The sequence below is a fragment of the Protobothrops mucrosquamatus genome, unplaced genomic scaffold, assembly GCF_001527695.2.
Source record: "Protobothrops mucrosquamatus isolate PMUCROS unplaced genomic scaffold, P.Mucros_1.0 scaffold115, whole genome shotgun sequence".
Classification (NCBI taxonomy): domain Eukaryota; kingdom Metazoa; phylum Chordata; class Lepidosauria; order Squamata; family Viperidae; genus Protobothrops; species Protobothrops mucrosquamatus.
The window spans coordinates 1,439,366-1,455,817 of NW_015386487.1; the positions used below are offsets into that span (position 1 = coordinate 1,439,366).

The following is a 16,452-nucleotide window of genomic DNA, read 5'->3' on the forward strand; positions in this document are numbered from 1 at the left end:
AGAAAAAAAGATAAATTGGTTTTACATGATAAGTTGCTTTTTGTATGGATCAGAGCCCTGTTTATGTAGCTTTTGCAAAGTGGCTTGAGACATCTATTCACTACCTGTAGCTATTGCGGACGCTGAATCCAAGAAACACCACGGGCACAGATCTTGGCGGGAAGGCAAAGCTGCAAGACCTTGTTAAAAGAGACCAGAAAGCGCACAACGCTGTTGAGGAGCTCCACCAACTGGAATCCAAAAAGAGGTGGAGGAGAGAAGCAAGTTGTACAAGGGTTGACTATTGAACACAGAAGGTCAGGAGCATCCACAGCCAAGTCTCCAGCCTTACTTCTGGGAGATCCGCTTACAGGCCAGCTCAGCCTAACGCCCCCCCCCACCCCCCAGTCTGCAATGGGACCCAGGTCCAGTGGAGGAAGCATCCACTGCCCATGGAGCCCTTGGCATGTTGTTTTTCCTGCCTTTTCAGCAACTGGAACACAACCATTATCTAAAGGGTTAAAGAGAATTCAAAGCCAGGCTTCAAGACACAATGCAGCACGGCATTAGTTCTATAGATACCTTATTTATAGTCATAAAAAGTTGCAGGCGTGGGGTGGGGGGAGAGCAGGGGATGAGCCAGCAGGAACCTGGCCAAATGACATGATTCTGCACACAGGATGAATTTGACTGAAAACCCGGTATTGCTTCACAACAAGTTGCCCAGCCCTTTGCAGTGACCCGCTTTTCCTTTAAAAAAAACACAAAACTTTAAAGGGTAGACTGACTTAGTATTCTTCAATTTCACGATCTGTCAGTTCTTAGAAAGATACATTCATATTTCCAGGAAGCTGCCCAGCCCAGCTTCCTTTTGCTCCCTTCTCTCTGCTGCTCCGGAGAGGTGACCTCTCCCCAGCCTCTCCCTCAAGTGCAGCAGCAGCAGCAGCAGCAACATTCTGGGGTTCAGAGCAGCCCAAAGCAGCTCTGCTGCTGCTCAGGACAGCCAGATTAGTAACAGCAGGAGATGCCACCTTGCTTGAGCCGAAATTCAGAGCCTGCTCAGAGCATCCTTCAATGAAAAGGGAGGCCTCTTCTAGCAGCCATGGTGCAGCCCAGCAGCCAAGACGGAAAGAGCAGCTTTAGGCAGCAACTGCCTCCTCCTTTTAACCCCACCTGGCTCGTGCCTCTTCCTCCCAAACTGCCTCATGGGTAGGAAGGTCTGGCTGGCTTGGGACAGCAAAGGTGACGGTTAGGTGCACCAACTTCTCCTTCCAGGAGAGTGGTGGGTGGGTTCCTGGTAGCAGAAACCAGGGCTGTGCTCCAATTGGCTTAGCCAGAGCAGGCCATGATTCTGCTACCTTTTAAGAGATGTGCACAGCTTATCTGGCTTGCCTCCAGAGTTAAGATGGACCAGGGCACAGCCTGGTGAGAAACTGGATGTTTACTCCTCTGGCCTGAACTGAGGCAGGAGAGGAAGGGGAGGTTAGAGAGAATCCCACCGGTTTGGCTCACATCCAGGGAGTCAACCATTTGACTGCTGGAGAATGAAAGGCCCACCAAACCCCAAATGGTTCTATCCTCTCCTGAAAATGGGAGAACTCTTCCTCCCTTCAAACTTAAGGGGTAGCCGAAGCAGCAGCCAGAATCTCCTTTCCCTCCCGAGGGGAGAATCAGGATGTGCCTGACCCAACCTTGGAAAGATCATCCTATTAAAATAAAACATTCACCCTCAAGATGCAACCATGACTGAAAAAATAGTCTCCTAAGTGCTCTTTCCTATGAAGTGCTGCTCATAGAAAAATATACAAAATATATTTACATTTATAAAACTTTTAAATACTAAAATGTAAACAGAACCAAGGAAAATCCAAAGACTTAATTCGAGATGGTGCAACTGAAGGAGGCTGAGAGGAGGGCTGTTTCTAGAGGCATGAAAAGGGAATGGATTTCATGAAGTCCAGGATTCCTCATCTCCTTTGCAAATGCAGCTCCTGGCAGGTTGACCAGCACTCTTCCTTCTCAGGAAACAAGCTGCACTTGGGGTGCTCCAATTCCACTCCGGGGACCACTAAATTTGTGACACAGGGCCGGGATCAGATGTAAGCGTTCAGCACGAGAGATGGTTCTCTGAGACAGAAATTCCCCCTCTAAGGGCCTGCCTGTCCACCTGAAAGCTCACCCAAAGAACTAGAACTGCCCAAACTGCTACCTTGGGATTCCTCCATAGTGGCCACAGGCATCTTGGAGAACCACCACACAGCTGCCAGCCCAAGCTGGAACACGAGAGTAGGTCTCACAGTCCACAGTTGAGAAGGCAACCAGGTGCCCGTGCCGGCTTGGCACAGCCTTGGTTGCTGCAGTCCACATTCCCATTTTTCTAATCCTACAGCACACCAAAGTGCGCCTCGCTCTGAGCAGGCCCTGCCCCGCCAGAGCAAGCCAGCACATCTGTGGCTGTGGAGGGCCCCAGCACCCTGCTGTCCTCCGGCCTTGGCTGTGGTCAGCTCAGCTGCTCAGTTGAGGAACCGCCGGCATTTCTTGGCGCCGCAATTGCAGGGCAGCTTGTTGCTGGCATCTTCAATGGGAAACTTGTAGTCGTAAGTGAGCTCTTCACCACGGTAGATCTTGCGCATGGCAAAGATGACAATGTGCTTCTGCCCGTCGATGTGGATGACTCGGGAGTAGCAGTTGGGCTCACAGGAGTGGTTGATGAAGCGCGCTGCGTTCCCATGCATGGTGGCATCCACGACTTCCGAGTCGTCAATACGGAACATATAACAGCCGATGCCCTGGGAGACAGAGAGTGTGGATGGCGGAGAAATCTCCAAAGGCAGATCTCCTGGCCATCTGCCTGACCAGATGGGGCAGTCCTGCCCAAGCCAGTTCACCTCACCACTCCACAGCCTACAGATCTGGGCAACTGCTGGCCACTCACTCACCTTACTGTCATAATATTTCTCACGTTTGTCAGTTAATATGGAGCGAATCACATTGCCAGCATATTCAATCACCATCTCCCCTGCATCTATGTTCCTTTTGCAGAACAGGCCCCGTCCGTGGATAGGAGACCTGACAGGATGGCAGAGGACACAAAGCTGACAAGCCTCGCACTGTTCCTGGGGGCATCTGGCAAGCGACCTGCCTTCAAACATCTCCAAGGTCAAAAATGTCATGAGGTCTCCCTGGGCTGATTCCAGAGGTCAGCTGGCCCAGGTTTCTCCTCCTCCCTCTTTTCTGTCAGAACTCTCACTTACCTGTAAACCCCAACTGCCTCCTTGGAGGTTTTCCTCAAGTGTCGGAAGCGCATGGGCATCGGAAGATCCATGCTGGTTGCCCTCCTGAAGACAGACGAGGAAGAGTCTACTTGAGGGTTACGTCTGACATAAGCACTGACTTCATCAACCTGAATGCCTGATGCAGCCCCCAAACTCCTACTTGAAGTGTGACAGGACCCTGGTCCCTTGACGAATTTCCTACCATCCATGGTGGCTTACAGCTCAGGTGCAGGAATACAAGCCCCCTCCTCCCATCTACAATGAGTTACAAAAAAACTCAGCCGGATAGCTTTCCCCTCTCAATATGTACCGGGCAGATTTCAGCTGCACCTCCTCTTCCTCCTCATCGTTGGGATTGTACTGTGGGGGCTGGCGATGTTTAGAAGCCAGAAAGTTGAACATGTCAAGACCAGAGTTCCTGAAGTGCAAAAGAGAAGCATTACACTTTACACTGACTGCCACAGCAGCAGGCTTCCAGAAATTCTCCAGCTCAGACAAGAACAGCAGCAAGGGAGGGCTGGGCTGGCCAAGACACCTTATGGCTCACCACTTTGCTCTGGCCTCAAAGAACTGATCTCCCTTTCCCCCCTGTCCCTTGCGCTTCTTATCTTTTAGATTGCCTGTCTTTCTCCTTTAACTGCTGTGAGCCACTGTGGAAGAGGGTAATTGTCTGAAAAATGGGATAAAATACAACACATGAAGAAGTCTTAAACAAAAAGAGGCAAGCAGGGAACAATGCTTTTGGAGAGAAGCATGCCGTGCCAACCCCAAATTTTTGAGAGAGGGCATTATTTTATTCTTCCCCCTCTTGCCGTGAGGGCCTAAGACTTCTCATTCAACAGTATTTCAGCAGCAGCAGCAGCAGCAGCAGCAGCAATAGCTTGGGGAGAAAAGGGGAAAGAACAGGACTCCACTTGCCTGAGGTGCCCTTCAGCCCTGGCAGAGCCATGGGGGTTCACGGGAGGCTCCTTGGCCTCCTCTGGTTTGTGGAACCTGAACTTGTAGTTGGAGCAATGCTTGGCTCCACAGAGTTGCTCTATCAGGAACACGACAGCATGGTGGAGAATGCCCAGCATTTGCAGCCCACTCACACCTGGAAGAGGGAGAGGCGGGAAGAGCAGCTGTGGCCCCAACTGAACAGGGCAAGGTGGATCAGGCTAAGCCCAGCTTCGGAGCAAAGGCCGAAGGGCTGGAGAGGCTGCCTGGCCTTGGAACCCAACCGCTCCTGAAACAGTAGTAGCTCAAGGTAACCTTTTCTGCCCAGTGAGAAGGGCCTCAGTCAGCCCAGCACCCAGCCTTCACTCCATGCTCAGCTCCCACCCTCACCACTCAAGCCATTTTGGGAACAGTGCAAGGGCTGTTCTGAACGGGAACTGTGTGGCGAGTGCAGCAAACTGAGCATTTTGCTTCTTTTCCTTGCCCTCTAGGTTTTCCCTCCAACTGCTGGTACCTGCGAAGGAAAGCTGTTTCAGGCGGGCATTTGACCGAGCTTCTTGAACTTTGTCTGTCAAGGATTTCCAGGCTTCTAAGGTTAAGAGAACAACCAAGGATTTAACAGAGAAGGAACCATACATCCAACAATGTTGCACAACCCCTTTGATGCAAGGCTCCGGTGCAGCGGGCTGTCTCCTGGGCCTACCTTCAATACTTTCTGCACAGATCTGGAAGCCATCATCACTGGAGATTTCAAAAATCAGTCCTTTCTTGGGCCTCTTCTCTGCAAGGCTTTCTTTCCGTGTTCGCTCCTGTTGCAGCCAGAACATGAGGGGGGAGCTAAAGCTGCTTTCTTCCTCCTCCTCCTCCTCTTCCTCTTCTTCCTCCTCAGCACTGGAATCTGGAGGAAAAAAAGAACACTCATACCCTCTCAGTCACACAAATCACAACAGACCAAACAGGAAACGTTCTAAGAAAAGTTCCCAGAAATTTAACAGCAGTAAGGCAGGACTGTGATGTACAGACCTCCACGTCCTGCAGGTCTCAGGCAGGGCAGAGGGAGGCCTGTCTTCACATACCTGCACATTCTAACGCGTTTGAAGTGGACGGCGTTGGCTGCAGTTGTGGGTGAGGCTGTAAATGCCTGTGGAGGAGAGGAGGGTTGGAAAAGGCTGAGAGACCCATTTCAGCTGGGGCCTTGCAGGCCTTCAATATAACTGAGGTGCCTGCCACCATCTCCGATTAGGTTAATAGTTTGACAGGCACATGCCAAGTTTTGGAAAGTTTTCTGGCAGGTGCCTACATGTTTGGTGGGAGAACAGATTTGCAGCAGAAGACCTTTGGCTGCAATGGTCATCCGCTCTTCTGATGCCTCAAGAAGCATCGCCGATTCTATGGTGCTGAACAGTAGCAAATATGGACATTTCTAAAATAAGGACTGGTGCTGTTTCCCTGGCTGTTTTGAATTCCCCAATGGCATTTTTGGCATGGTCAGAGGCACCAAATCTAAGAATGACTCTTGTCTAGAAAGCCGGTGGGTGTGAGCATGGCCTTGGCACTTCCTCCCCACTCCCCCCTTAGCCCCACGGGATCCGCTTACCCTGCTGATTTGTGGGCTGGCTGCAGTATGTCTGTTGCCTCCTCTGGTTGCACCCTCAAGGGCTGGGACCTAGAAGACACGGGCAGGCAAAACATAGCTTGGAAGTTGAGACGCACGTGACGCTGACTAGCTCGGGGAGAGGCTAGTTCCTAGAGCAAACACTGGCAAAAGCAATGTGGGAGGGTTTGCCGTCTCCCCTTGGGCTCCCTGTGCTTTTAGAACCATGCAGGTGTTCTGAAGCAGCCAGTGCCCCCCCTCCCCATCCTGTTGATCTGGGACCAGGGCAGGGGGAACTCGCCTCTCAACCAACAAGTATCATAGAAGCGCTGAGGGGCTTTGCTGGAAAGGGAGGGGGGAAGTCAGAGCCGCAGCTCTCTCTCACCCTCCGCCTGGGTCCTGGGCTGCCACCTTCCTGCCTTGTGGTGGAGCGCACTGGCCAGGGAAAGTGTTCCAGAATGGAGGCACCCTGGGTTTCTTCCCGGATCCTTTGCTGCCCAAAGAGGTCGACAAGCGCTTGACTTTGGCCCTGGTGGAGCCCAGCACAGTGGAAGGTGAGCTCCCAGGAGAGGCTGTGGGGGCACAGGGGGCCGGTCTGTTTCGTCCCACGGCTACCGTATCCATCAGCTGGGGAAAGTCTGAAAGAGGAGTTGCCTGTGAAGGAGGGATGTCCAGGTGAGGTGGGGCCGGCCCAGATTTGCACGCCGGAAGCTGTGTGAGAGGCTCAGCCTGGTAGGAGCTTCCAGGATCAGCAGACATGCCCACGGTCTTCAAGGAAGGTAAGACAGAGATGCCGGTTGCTACAGCAGTCGTTGCCAGCCCCGCAGAAGCAGACTGGGCCAACGAGACCTCCTTATGCGACGGGAACATACTGGAAGCCACTGGCGGCACTGAAGCAGGCTGCTCCGTGAGGCTCAGCCCCTGTCGAGTGGCTTTGATTAATAGGCTGCTGAGGGAGCTCATATCCGAAATGCCTGGCACATCAGAGCCCCCTTGTCCCAACAGGTGGGGCGGGATCGTTGGGCCCGGGGATGGCAGGGGGGCCACATTCAGCTCAGATGGAGGGGAGGCGAGGTGGCCAGATTTTGGCCCAGTTATGCTGGGAGACGCTCCAAGGGCTGCCTCTGCAGCAGCTGTCCCCCCTTCCTGGGGCAACAGAGGTGCCTGCTCAAAGTACATGAGCTCTGGCTTGGAGCGCTTGATCATCCTGGGCGCAGTTCGCGGGCACGCAGCTCCCAGATCAAGCAGGCCGGGTGGGGAGGAGCGAGGAAAGTTCATGGAGGCCAGGTCAGAAGGAGCAACAGCAGAAGGAGTTAGCTTCTTGGCCCTCCGGGAGTGCAGGCGTGCAATGGACCGCTTCTTGCTGAGGCCAGTGGGAGGGGGGGTGACTGCAGGCCCAATATCTGCCCTTGGACTCGCCTCGGGGTCAGGCGGCTGCTGGACCCCAATCAGAAGGCCCGAGGCAGAGCTGCCAAGGGCTGCCGGGAAGCTGCTGCCGCCACTGCCGGAGGAGCTGGCCGAAAAGGAATGCAAGTGCTGCTGCTGATGGGGCATGTTCAGCAAGCCTTTGCTGGCCACAGGAAAGAGAGGCCTGGCAGAGGGCAAGCCGGGGCTCAGGCCTGCGGCCAGCGCAAGGCTGGCTGTGTCCATTGGGCCAAGCACAGAAGCTCCAGCCTCCATCCCAGCTGGTCCAGGGCTGACAGGGGAGGTCAGCTGAATCTTTTGGGTGATGCCATTGGGCAGTGTCTGAAGAACATACAGGGGCTGCATATTCTGGTTGACCACCAAGAGCTTTTCTGCAGCAGCCTTCAGGTGGAGAGGGGCTGTCTGCACAGCAGCGTTCGAGATGGGAGATGGGCCAGGCTTGTCGGGGGCACTTGGCCCATATTTGGGATTCTGGAGAGGAAGAGAGGGGGAAACAGGGAGGCCAGGGGTCCCACTGCTTCTGCCAGACAGGTCTTGGCCCGCCCCGAGACCAGCATCCCTCGGTCCACAGGGCGGGCTGGCCATGTGCTCTGCTTCCAGATGACTTTGAATGAAAGGGTCAGGAGTCAGAGGGCCATCAGGGCTTGGAGCCACTCGTGGGCTTAGCAATGTTGGCTCTGCTTCACCAGAGGAAGCCTTTTCAGTGACCGTTACCCTCTTCTCAGCAGAATCTGAGGAAGGGATAGTTAACATTGATCTCTCCCCTGAGGTGGCAAGGGAAGGTTCTGGAATGACTGCAAGTCTGCCATGGTTCTGACTGGGGACTGCAGGGCTCCGGGTAGTCAAGACCGAGAGATCAGAAGGCAACTCTAAGGGCAGCTCAAACTGTTCCTCTGCCGAAATTGACGATGAGACGCTGCTATCTACTGGCTCGGCTGTTGGCAGCTGCTGAGAAAACACTTCAAAGAGACCCATATCTTTGGCCCGATTGCTGTCGAGGCCCAGACCTTCTCCCAGAGTCAGGAGCTCCGAGGATGACGACTCCGGGCTCTCCCCCAGGGCCTGCATCGACGGAGTGTTTTTCAGGACAAAGTCCATGATGTCTGAAGGAAGAATGTTCCCACAATCATCGCTGTTGTTATTGTCGGAGTCGGACTTCAGCAGTTCTGTGCTGAATGTATCAAGCAGGTTCTTCTCAGAGGGCTCTGGATTGACACGAGGACGACGACCAACAGCTTCTAGGGAGCTCAGCTGAGCTTCCAAAGAATCTTGAGTTTTGACCCGGCAATTCTCCATTTTGGGATCAGCTGTTTTATGACCAACTGAACTCTTGGTCACTTGCATTTTCTCCCCACTATCTTCACTTCGTTCAAGTTTTAAGCTTTCTGTTCCATTTTCTTTGCCGTTCCTTTTGTTTCCTGAATTGATTTTCCTTGTTGTTACAGTGATGCTTGCATCACTTTCTGTTCCGTCATCCACACCATCCAGCTGAGAGATTTTGGGGAGACTGATCTGTTCCTCTTCACGGAATAAACCATGAGAAGTCATGTGCTCATTTGAGCTTGAGACAACGGTTCGGGTGAAGTTGTAGTAATAGAGGTCTTCTTCATCTGAGGTGCTGAGATCATCGGCACCATCTACTTGGCCTTCAGCAGACCGCCTGCCTCTCTTCTTGCCGGTGGAGTTGCTGTAGAAGGGAAGGTCTTCCTCACCGTATGACCTCACACCATACAAAGGGGTCAGACCAAAAAACATGTTGGATCTGGCGCGCGCACTACGCCGAGGGTATCGCCGCTTGTAGGAGCCTTCTTCCTGTTCTTTTGCTCCATCCTGGATCATCAAGCCGCTATCTTGAACAGGCAGATTTGGATAAGGGGGATCGGTTGGGGCCATTGAGGAGGAAGCAGAATTTTGAGTTTCTGGGACACTACCGTCATTTCCTAAGTGCTCTGGGATGGAAACAGACTGGGACACAGAAGCTGGTGTGCAAACCTTAGGTTGAGATTCTGCATCATGCTCTCTCTGAACATTTTTTGACTGATTCTCACCTTCCATCTTGAGTGGAGTCAGGGTTACTTTCACTGTGCGCTTTTGTGAATTCTGCAAATCCCTGGAGGTGGCCATTTCACTCTGGAAAGAAGCTTTGGATGTCTCCTGGCCAAGCAGATTATTGTCAATGAGTTTCTCAACAGCAATGCTGTTGTATTGCTGATTAATATGCTCAGATGTCATTGCCCGATGAACAAATTCTGTCTCTGCACATTCTTTGTGGCTACTTGGGAGGACACTTAAACTTCTAAAAAGCTTGCTAGAATGCCTATCTTTTGTCCCCTTCTTCATTTTTTGTCTACTCTCTCTATCCACAGAAGATACTGGATCGTTCATGCAAGGCGATCGATTACTTATTCCTGAAAATGGTGAGGTCTTTGCTTCTGGGGCTTCATAAAAGCAATTTTTGTCTGCCTGTGTTAGATGCCGGTCTTGTTCCTTCTTTGGGGGTTTCTGGTGCAACAGTGCAGAAACTACAGATTCTTTGGGAGAAAACAGTCCAGAAGAGGATTCTGGGAACTTCCCTCCCTTGCTTGGGTTTCCTTCTGGGACAGAGATGCTTTGCCTATGGCAGCCTGCTTTTGAATTCCCACAGGAAGCACTTGGATCTTGGAGGCTCAGCAGCTTCTCCTTCTCTGACTTGGCAGAAAAGGGCCCTCCAGAAGGCACAGTTTCAAAGGAGAGGGTTCCCTCCCGAGGAGGAGCTCCTCTTCCTCTGCTTGCGATGGCCAGACTGGAAGGGGTAAATGTGTCCTGGAGAGCAACGTGCAAGGCTGCCGGTCCCACAGAACGTTCGGTATGCTTGATGCTCACGGTGTGCTCTGGGACAGGACTCCTGCTGGGTCCTGAAGAGATGATGTTGTGCTGAGCATTCGTGGTCCTGACTCCGGTGGGAGGCAGCATCCAAGACCTCGGTGGCTGTGGAAACAGAGATGCGCTGGGCCTCCGGGAACCAATGCTACGAAGTCCAGAAGACAACAGAGGATCTCCCACGGTTACGATTTCATGTGTCACAGGGGTGGGGCTTCCTAGGGAGAGATAATTCCTTTAAGAAGAAAAGGCAGCACAACGAATTCCAAAGAAACTGATCCCCAGGTCAAGCACTTCTTGTCCTTAACTCAGGTCTGCTTTTTCCCCCAGGCAAATCTATCATGACTAGGGTGCTTTGAAGGTAGAAAGTCAGGCTTTGACTCAAAATAACACACCAAGACTAGGGAAGTAAAGGGAACAAAATTTCTCCCAGGCTTTAAGTTACAATAGGGCTAGTTTAGCCTTATCTGGAAATACTTTTTAAGGTATTTAAATAAATAAATAAATAAATAATAAACCCTTTATTATCAAAGTATAACATGTATAAAGTGAAATTGGCTGAGCCTCCCTCTGTGCCCCCCCCACCACAAACTTGCAGTGACTACAAACCCCCAACTTAACTAAATATCTGAATATAGTTTTTAAATAAAAAACATCCCATATTCTAAAGCCATGGTTAAGTCAAAAGCCATCACAGAAAAAAACGAGTCCTGAGCCAGACCTGCAGAAGGCAACGGCCTTGAACCAGGAGTTCGCTGGGAAGGAGCAAAACTCAGAGTTCTGATCCGCAGAGCCTTTAAGTTCTGAGGATGTGGAGAAAGATCTGCAGAGGGAGGGTTCAGGTCAGCTGATGCTGCATGGCCATCTCTGGGTGGAATTTCTGCTGCAGGAGAAAAATAGGACCATCATTCAATTTGAATTAAACTCAACTATTTGAACAGACTATTTCAAGGGGAAAAAACCAGAAATAAGCATTTCTCCTCAATAACTTCTTTTGCCATAGGAAAGGGAAAGGGCTCTCACATCACCATCAACTAAAAGTGAGAACTATACATGTTGGGAGGGATGATTTTATGACTGAATATTTCTCTCTTCTACTCCAGTAACATTTCTGAGAAATCCCACCTGCCCTTTTGTTCTCCATTAGGCAAAAGAGACTCAACTCTGAAAGTAGGCATATTTTAAATGCCAATTGCTAGAGCTAAGGAAGAGGAAGCCACATTGACCACTCAGCCCCTTTCTGCCTTCCTCTGAAGTATTTTTGCAGTGGAACTTCTCAGCACTCAATTCAAGAGACCTCTAAAAAGGAACTGCCCAGGCAAGAGAAACAGCTGATCAGAGGTAGCTGCCAATTTGACATCAAGAACCCTCTTCTGTTGCCCCACACCTGAAAGTGACACTGGGTTGTGAATAATGGTCCGGTTGTCATCATGTTCCATGGTGCTGTTGATGTCGGAGTCTAGGAGGGGAGGACGGCATTCCATGATCTTGCACGTGTAAACACAACGTTTTCGAGCATCAGTTGTGCTCCAGTAAACTCGGGAGCACCTGAACAAACAATATATGCATCAGATAAGTGCTGGGACAATAACATAATTTTTTCTGGAAATTTTGAAGCTACAAAATAATTTTAAATTATCTTGTGTCCAGTTTAATTTTCCACAAAATGAATTCATTTAATTTATATTGGATATAAAAGTAATTAATGTTACTAGAATAGAATAACTCAACCTCCTTACATTTCAATTACTATATAATGATTTTTCCTGCTCTTTTAAGTTGTGGGTTATGGGAGGCGGAATCTCAAGAAGAGGATTACATGAAGTGTCTAACCTGTGTATTTGGGACAGTCCATTGTCCACCTTTCTTTTGCAACTACTGCTTGCTCACAACATAGGAACGTGTAGGGAAGACCTTCTGTTATGCACATTGTACAAATCATGTACAGGGGAGGAAAGGGATTTAGCATATGGATGCTGTATCTTAAAAGTATTCTAAAGGAAGTTACAAGCAATCCTCATTTAGCAACTGCCTTGTTTCCAACCATTTGAAATTATGATAGTAATGAAAAATTAACTTTACAACCAATCCTTGCATTTACAATCTTTGCAGGTCTGTAAATCGAAAGAAAGCTCTTTGAAGTAAGATTATAAGCTGCCAGTTGCAACTGTGGTCACAAAATGAGAACTATCTTGTATTTCATAATCCAATTAAAAGTGAAGAGTGAAAAATAAGGAAACAAAAAGGGGATGAGGAGACAGGATTGTTCTTTCTTTTTTCATCTCTTGCTGAGACCCGGGCCAGCCAACCAGCACTCCCTTGCAGCCCAGTTTCTTCTGACCATTTTGCATTTTTTTCCTGAAGGAGCTTCTGACACAGGAGTGGCTTTCACTTACTGGTATCCAACTGGAAAGAGCCTGTCTTCGCAATCAGAGAGGTCGTTCAGGATGCCGAGACAGTCAATGCTCATTGACCCTACAGGGAAGTAGAAGAAAGGCTGAGCTGCAGGAAAAGCAGTGGCGCAAGAGACCATCTATCCCGACCTCACTTCACCAAGGGCTTACCAATCATCACATGGATGTTCTCTGGTTCCAAACCATTCAGAAACTTCCGCCTCAAGCTGATTCCTTCAAAATCCACAAAGACTCTTCTCAGGACCTCAAAGCCATTTTCTGGCACTATCTGCAAACAAACCCACAGCAGAATAAGTCATCTGGACAGAAAACAAATGAGGGGCAAGAAGAGAGGCAGGTGGCATAGGACGTACCTCCCCTTTGATCAGATCCTTGTGTCGTGAACAGTACACCTTCTTATCCTCCAAGAAGACACAATTTTTGGCCCGAGAACACATAAAATGGTAGTTACTGGTGCAAGTGGCCAGGCAGCAGCCGACTGTGGCACCCGACTTCTGGCAGAACTCACATCGCTGCAAGATTGGCATGTTACTCTGATTGTCAAACTGCACAAATACTGTACGGTTAAAATGAATGTTACATATAATATATCAGAGAACTCCTAATTGGTTCTTCTTTTTGCCCTAGCTGTAAGCAAGCAAAGCTACTGGTCCATTTTTTTTTTTTACAAATTAAGCATATATTTAGGGTTACAACTTTGTATTTCACTAATTTAAACATACCTTTAAGTCTATTTATTTAACCAAGCACCTGAGAAAAATCAATAACCGCTCTAAAGCAATCAGAAGGAATCGGCACTTAAGGGAGAGACTGAGCCTCAGTTCAACTGCTTGGGGCAGCTGCACCTTAACTGCTGAAAAGCACCTTTTCACACCCCGGCCTGGCTGCTAAGAGGAGCCAATTCCACACAATGCAGACTCCTTTTTTGTGTTACTAGCATTAATGAAATAAAACAATAACATTGAACCAAGAGATTTTTTTTCACAAATTCTTTCAGAAGAAACCTTTTTCTTTTCTATAAATACTGATCTGTGATCTCCATAACTGAAATTGCAATACAAACAAGCTCCCTTGCTCTTGCAGTGGTCAAGGAGAGAAAGTGCTAAAGTGAACGCTCTACAGTCACACATCCTACCCACCAGCTGCTTCCCACGAATCACGGCCACGTGCACGTTCTTCAGAGAGCCATCCTCCTCCTCAAACACTTCAGCTGACCACAGGGCACAGTTCACATGGGTCCACTCATTCTGACCAATATAAAGGAGACGGCCAGCATCCTATAGAAAAGCAAACAGCCCACCAAAGGCATTCGTAGGCAGAAGTCCCACCCTGCTCAGGGAGGAAGTGCTGCTGAAGGAAGAGCTGATAAGCAGGGAGGGTCAGAAAAGGCCCATTATTTTGATCTCAATTCGAAGGTCTCGATCCTTTATAAACACTGCTAATGCACCTTCAGTTTGTGGCAAAATGATTAGCCCAAGATTCCTCTCACATATACAACTGCTAAGCCAGGTGTTCTCCATCCTCAATTTATGCCTATTCACATTTTTATTTCACCATGTAATTTTTCCTAATGTATGCTTTTGCATCTGTTTCTATTGTAACAAAATATCTGAATTTTATCCTGAGATTTTAGCAAATCTCTCCCAGCTCTGAGTCATCTGTAAAGAATGGAAAGAATCCTTTAATCAAATAATTAATTAATCAAATAATTTTTGAAAACCAGGCACTGTGAATTCTAGTCCTCTCTTCTAGGCATGAAAGCTGGCTAGGCGGATCACTTTGGGCCAGTCATTCTCTCTTAGTCAAACCCACCTCACAAGATTGTTGCTGTGGTGAAAATGTGAGGCAGGTGTATTAAATATGTTTGCTGCTTTGAGTTGACCAATTTTATAAGTGGGATAAAAATATAACAATCTCTTTTATAGCATTATCTGCTAACAGTGTTTGGCCAGATTGCTCACCAAAGTCTCAGAGTGATTTAATCAAATATTTTTAACTGACAAATGATATCACTCTAAGTTATGAAGATGACTCGAGATCAGTCTGCCAGGATTAGCTTAAGTAGACAGAGCAAGCAGCAGCAGAGGACTGAAATCAGAGTCTGGCAGCTACTTACATTGCCTCCATCATCACCGTACTTCAGGCAAAGAGAGCACTGCCGGTTGTCTTCCACATCCAGAGGAGGGGAAAGTTCTGGGCTGTCGTCTTGGCTTCTGTCGGAACCTCAAAACAAACGGAAAGAATTAATTCCCAACAAAGAATATGAGGAAGAAACATGGGAAGGGACTAACTATGGGGAGCAATCGACCCAGTTGCAAAGGGCAGAGCAGCAAGAGCTTTTTCAAGCGAAGCAGTCTAAGCAACGACTCAAAGGATCTGAGGAGGGGGAAATGGGATGTATTTCATTCAGGCAGAAAGCAGACCACAAGGCTCCTCTCGCAGGCTCCTCTCTGCTCCCCCAAAGCCTGTCTTCTGGGAGAACTTCCTACAGAGAAAAGGAGGCTCAATTTCTCACTGGATAAGGGTGAGGCAGGAAGATGCAGTGGCGTAGGCGAGTTTGGCTCTCCTGGCCCTTTGGGTTTTGGAGCTGGAATTATTTTCTTCATCAGAGAGGGTTGCTGCTGAGCACAACGGTTTTCTTCACGTTCCTGCCACTGTGCATAGTTATGGTCAAGGGAGGGGGGCAGGACAGCATTAGGCAGCATTCCACTGCTAAAAGACAATAAGAGACACGGCCATAAGTTAGATGCAGCTCTCAACTTCCAAAGCCCTCCAGTTCATCCCTCAGCTCCCTTCGGAGAAAGAACGATGCCAGAGGACTCCTGCTTCTGGCGGTTGACCATAGTTGCTGCCAGAGAGACTATTTGGAAATCCATATGATTTCCAAGGGACAACATTATGGTACCACCTCTGGTTAATGACAAAGAGTGACTTCAGGAAGCAGAGCAATTACTTACTTTGCCGTGACTTTGTTTGGTTCCCAAAATCTTGACTTCTTTACATTGAACCATGGAAAAACTCGTTCCATTTGCTAAAGAGGAAAACCACAATTTGATAAAATTTAGCATTACTTTGCTTGGCATTAACCTTTTAAGAAAACTGCTACGGAGCTCAGCAAATTTATCAGAATGACGAACTTATGACAGGTTTAAAAACAGTTTCTTTGGAGAATCAGAGCTGCTCTGGGAACAAGAGCAACACCAACTTTCCTCAAGACAAGGGCAAAATACAGCCTACCCTCATGAAGAAGGACTTCACCACACTGTTGGCCTTCTTGAGTTCTGGCTGCCCTCCATCCGCATTGATAGCTGCTTGGATTATCTTAACAAGATCATCGCTGAACTCCAACTAGATGTGAAAAATAAGATCCACCTTGCTATGGTCCTTAAGGCATGCCTCACTACCTGCAGGAGCTGTAAACTCTTATGGCATTTTCATCGGGCAGCTCCCTGGCCCAGCCATTGCTGGAGTCAAATGGGTGGCCTCCTCTTCACTCACAGGAGGGGAAACAGGGCAGCAGAGATCCAGCAACCATGCAAGAAGTGGCAACCAGATTGCGGCCTTTTAGTGCAGCGGCACAGCCTGTTTTAACTCGGCTTCAATTTTTGCTTCATCCCAGCAGAAGTCCTGAAAATGAGAGGGGCCAACTGCACTGAGACCTACCACAGAAGGATAGCCTCCATGGTCCATCTTCCTTTTCACGCCTTCTAGATCAAGTGGTGGCTGTTCTTCCTGCTTGCCAACCTCTGTAAGTATGGGAGGGTCTGGGCCTTTGGGAGAACTTTGAGAGGGTACACTTTCTTCTGTTTCAGGATTCAAGTCAGGAGGTTTGGCTGCCTGGAGACAGAGAAGAAGAGGGTAGAACATTTTCTGAAGAATTTTGCAAACAATATGCTAATGCACAACATAGTAATCGAGGGGAGAGAGGTTACTTTCATACATTAAGAAAATTAGTAGCCCTGTCTCTTGG

At 49.0% G+C, this 16,452-nt stretch overlaps 1 protein-coding gene across 1 annotated transcript in view; it reads right to left on the reverse strand.

Moving 5' to 3' along the window:
* Positions 1-2,420: 2,420 nt before the first annotated feature.
* KMT2A (lysine methyltransferase 2A) overlaps positions 2,421-16,452 on the reverse strand; it is a 35,826-nt gene continuing 21,794 nt past the window's right edge. Inside the window, exons 16-35 of the mRNA XM_015812892.1 lie at positions 16,146-16,319; positions 15,720-15,830; positions 15,440-15,513; positions 14,998-15,194; positions 14,599-14,705; positions 13,622-13,759; positions 12,836-12,994; positions 12,633-12,750; positions 12,465-12,543; positions 11,456-11,616; positions 10,790-10,948; positions 6,170-10,286; positions 5,267-5,331; positions 4,894-5,088; positions 4,705-4,779; positions 4,173-4,347; positions 3,565-3,672; positions 3,234-3,317; positions 2,919-3,048; positions 2,421-2,768 (exon numbers count right to left, since the gene is read on the reverse strand). Of these exons, the coding sequence (XP_015668378.1) occupies positions 2,493-2,768; positions 2,919-3,048; positions 3,234-3,317; positions 3,565-3,672; positions 4,173-4,347; positions 4,705-4,779; positions 4,894-5,088; positions 5,267-5,331; positions 6,170-10,286; positions 10,790-10,948; positions 11,456-11,616; positions 12,465-12,543; positions 12,633-12,750; positions 12,836-12,994; positions 13,622-13,759; positions 14,599-14,705; positions 14,998-15,194; positions 15,440-15,513; positions 15,720-15,830; positions 16,146-16,319 (6,702 nt within the window). The 3' untranslated portion in view covers positions 2,421-2,492. The remainder of the gene's footprint in view (positions 2,769-2,918; positions 3,049-3,233; positions 3,318-3,564; positions 3,673-4,172; positions 4,348-4,704; positions 4,780-4,893; positions 5,089-5,266; positions 5,332-6,169; positions 10,287-10,789; positions 10,949-11,455; positions 11,617-12,464; positions 12,544-12,632; positions 12,751-12,835; positions 12,995-13,621; positions 13,760-14,598; positions 14,706-14,997; positions 15,195-15,439; positions 15,514-15,719; positions 15,831-16,145; positions 16,320-16,452) is intronic.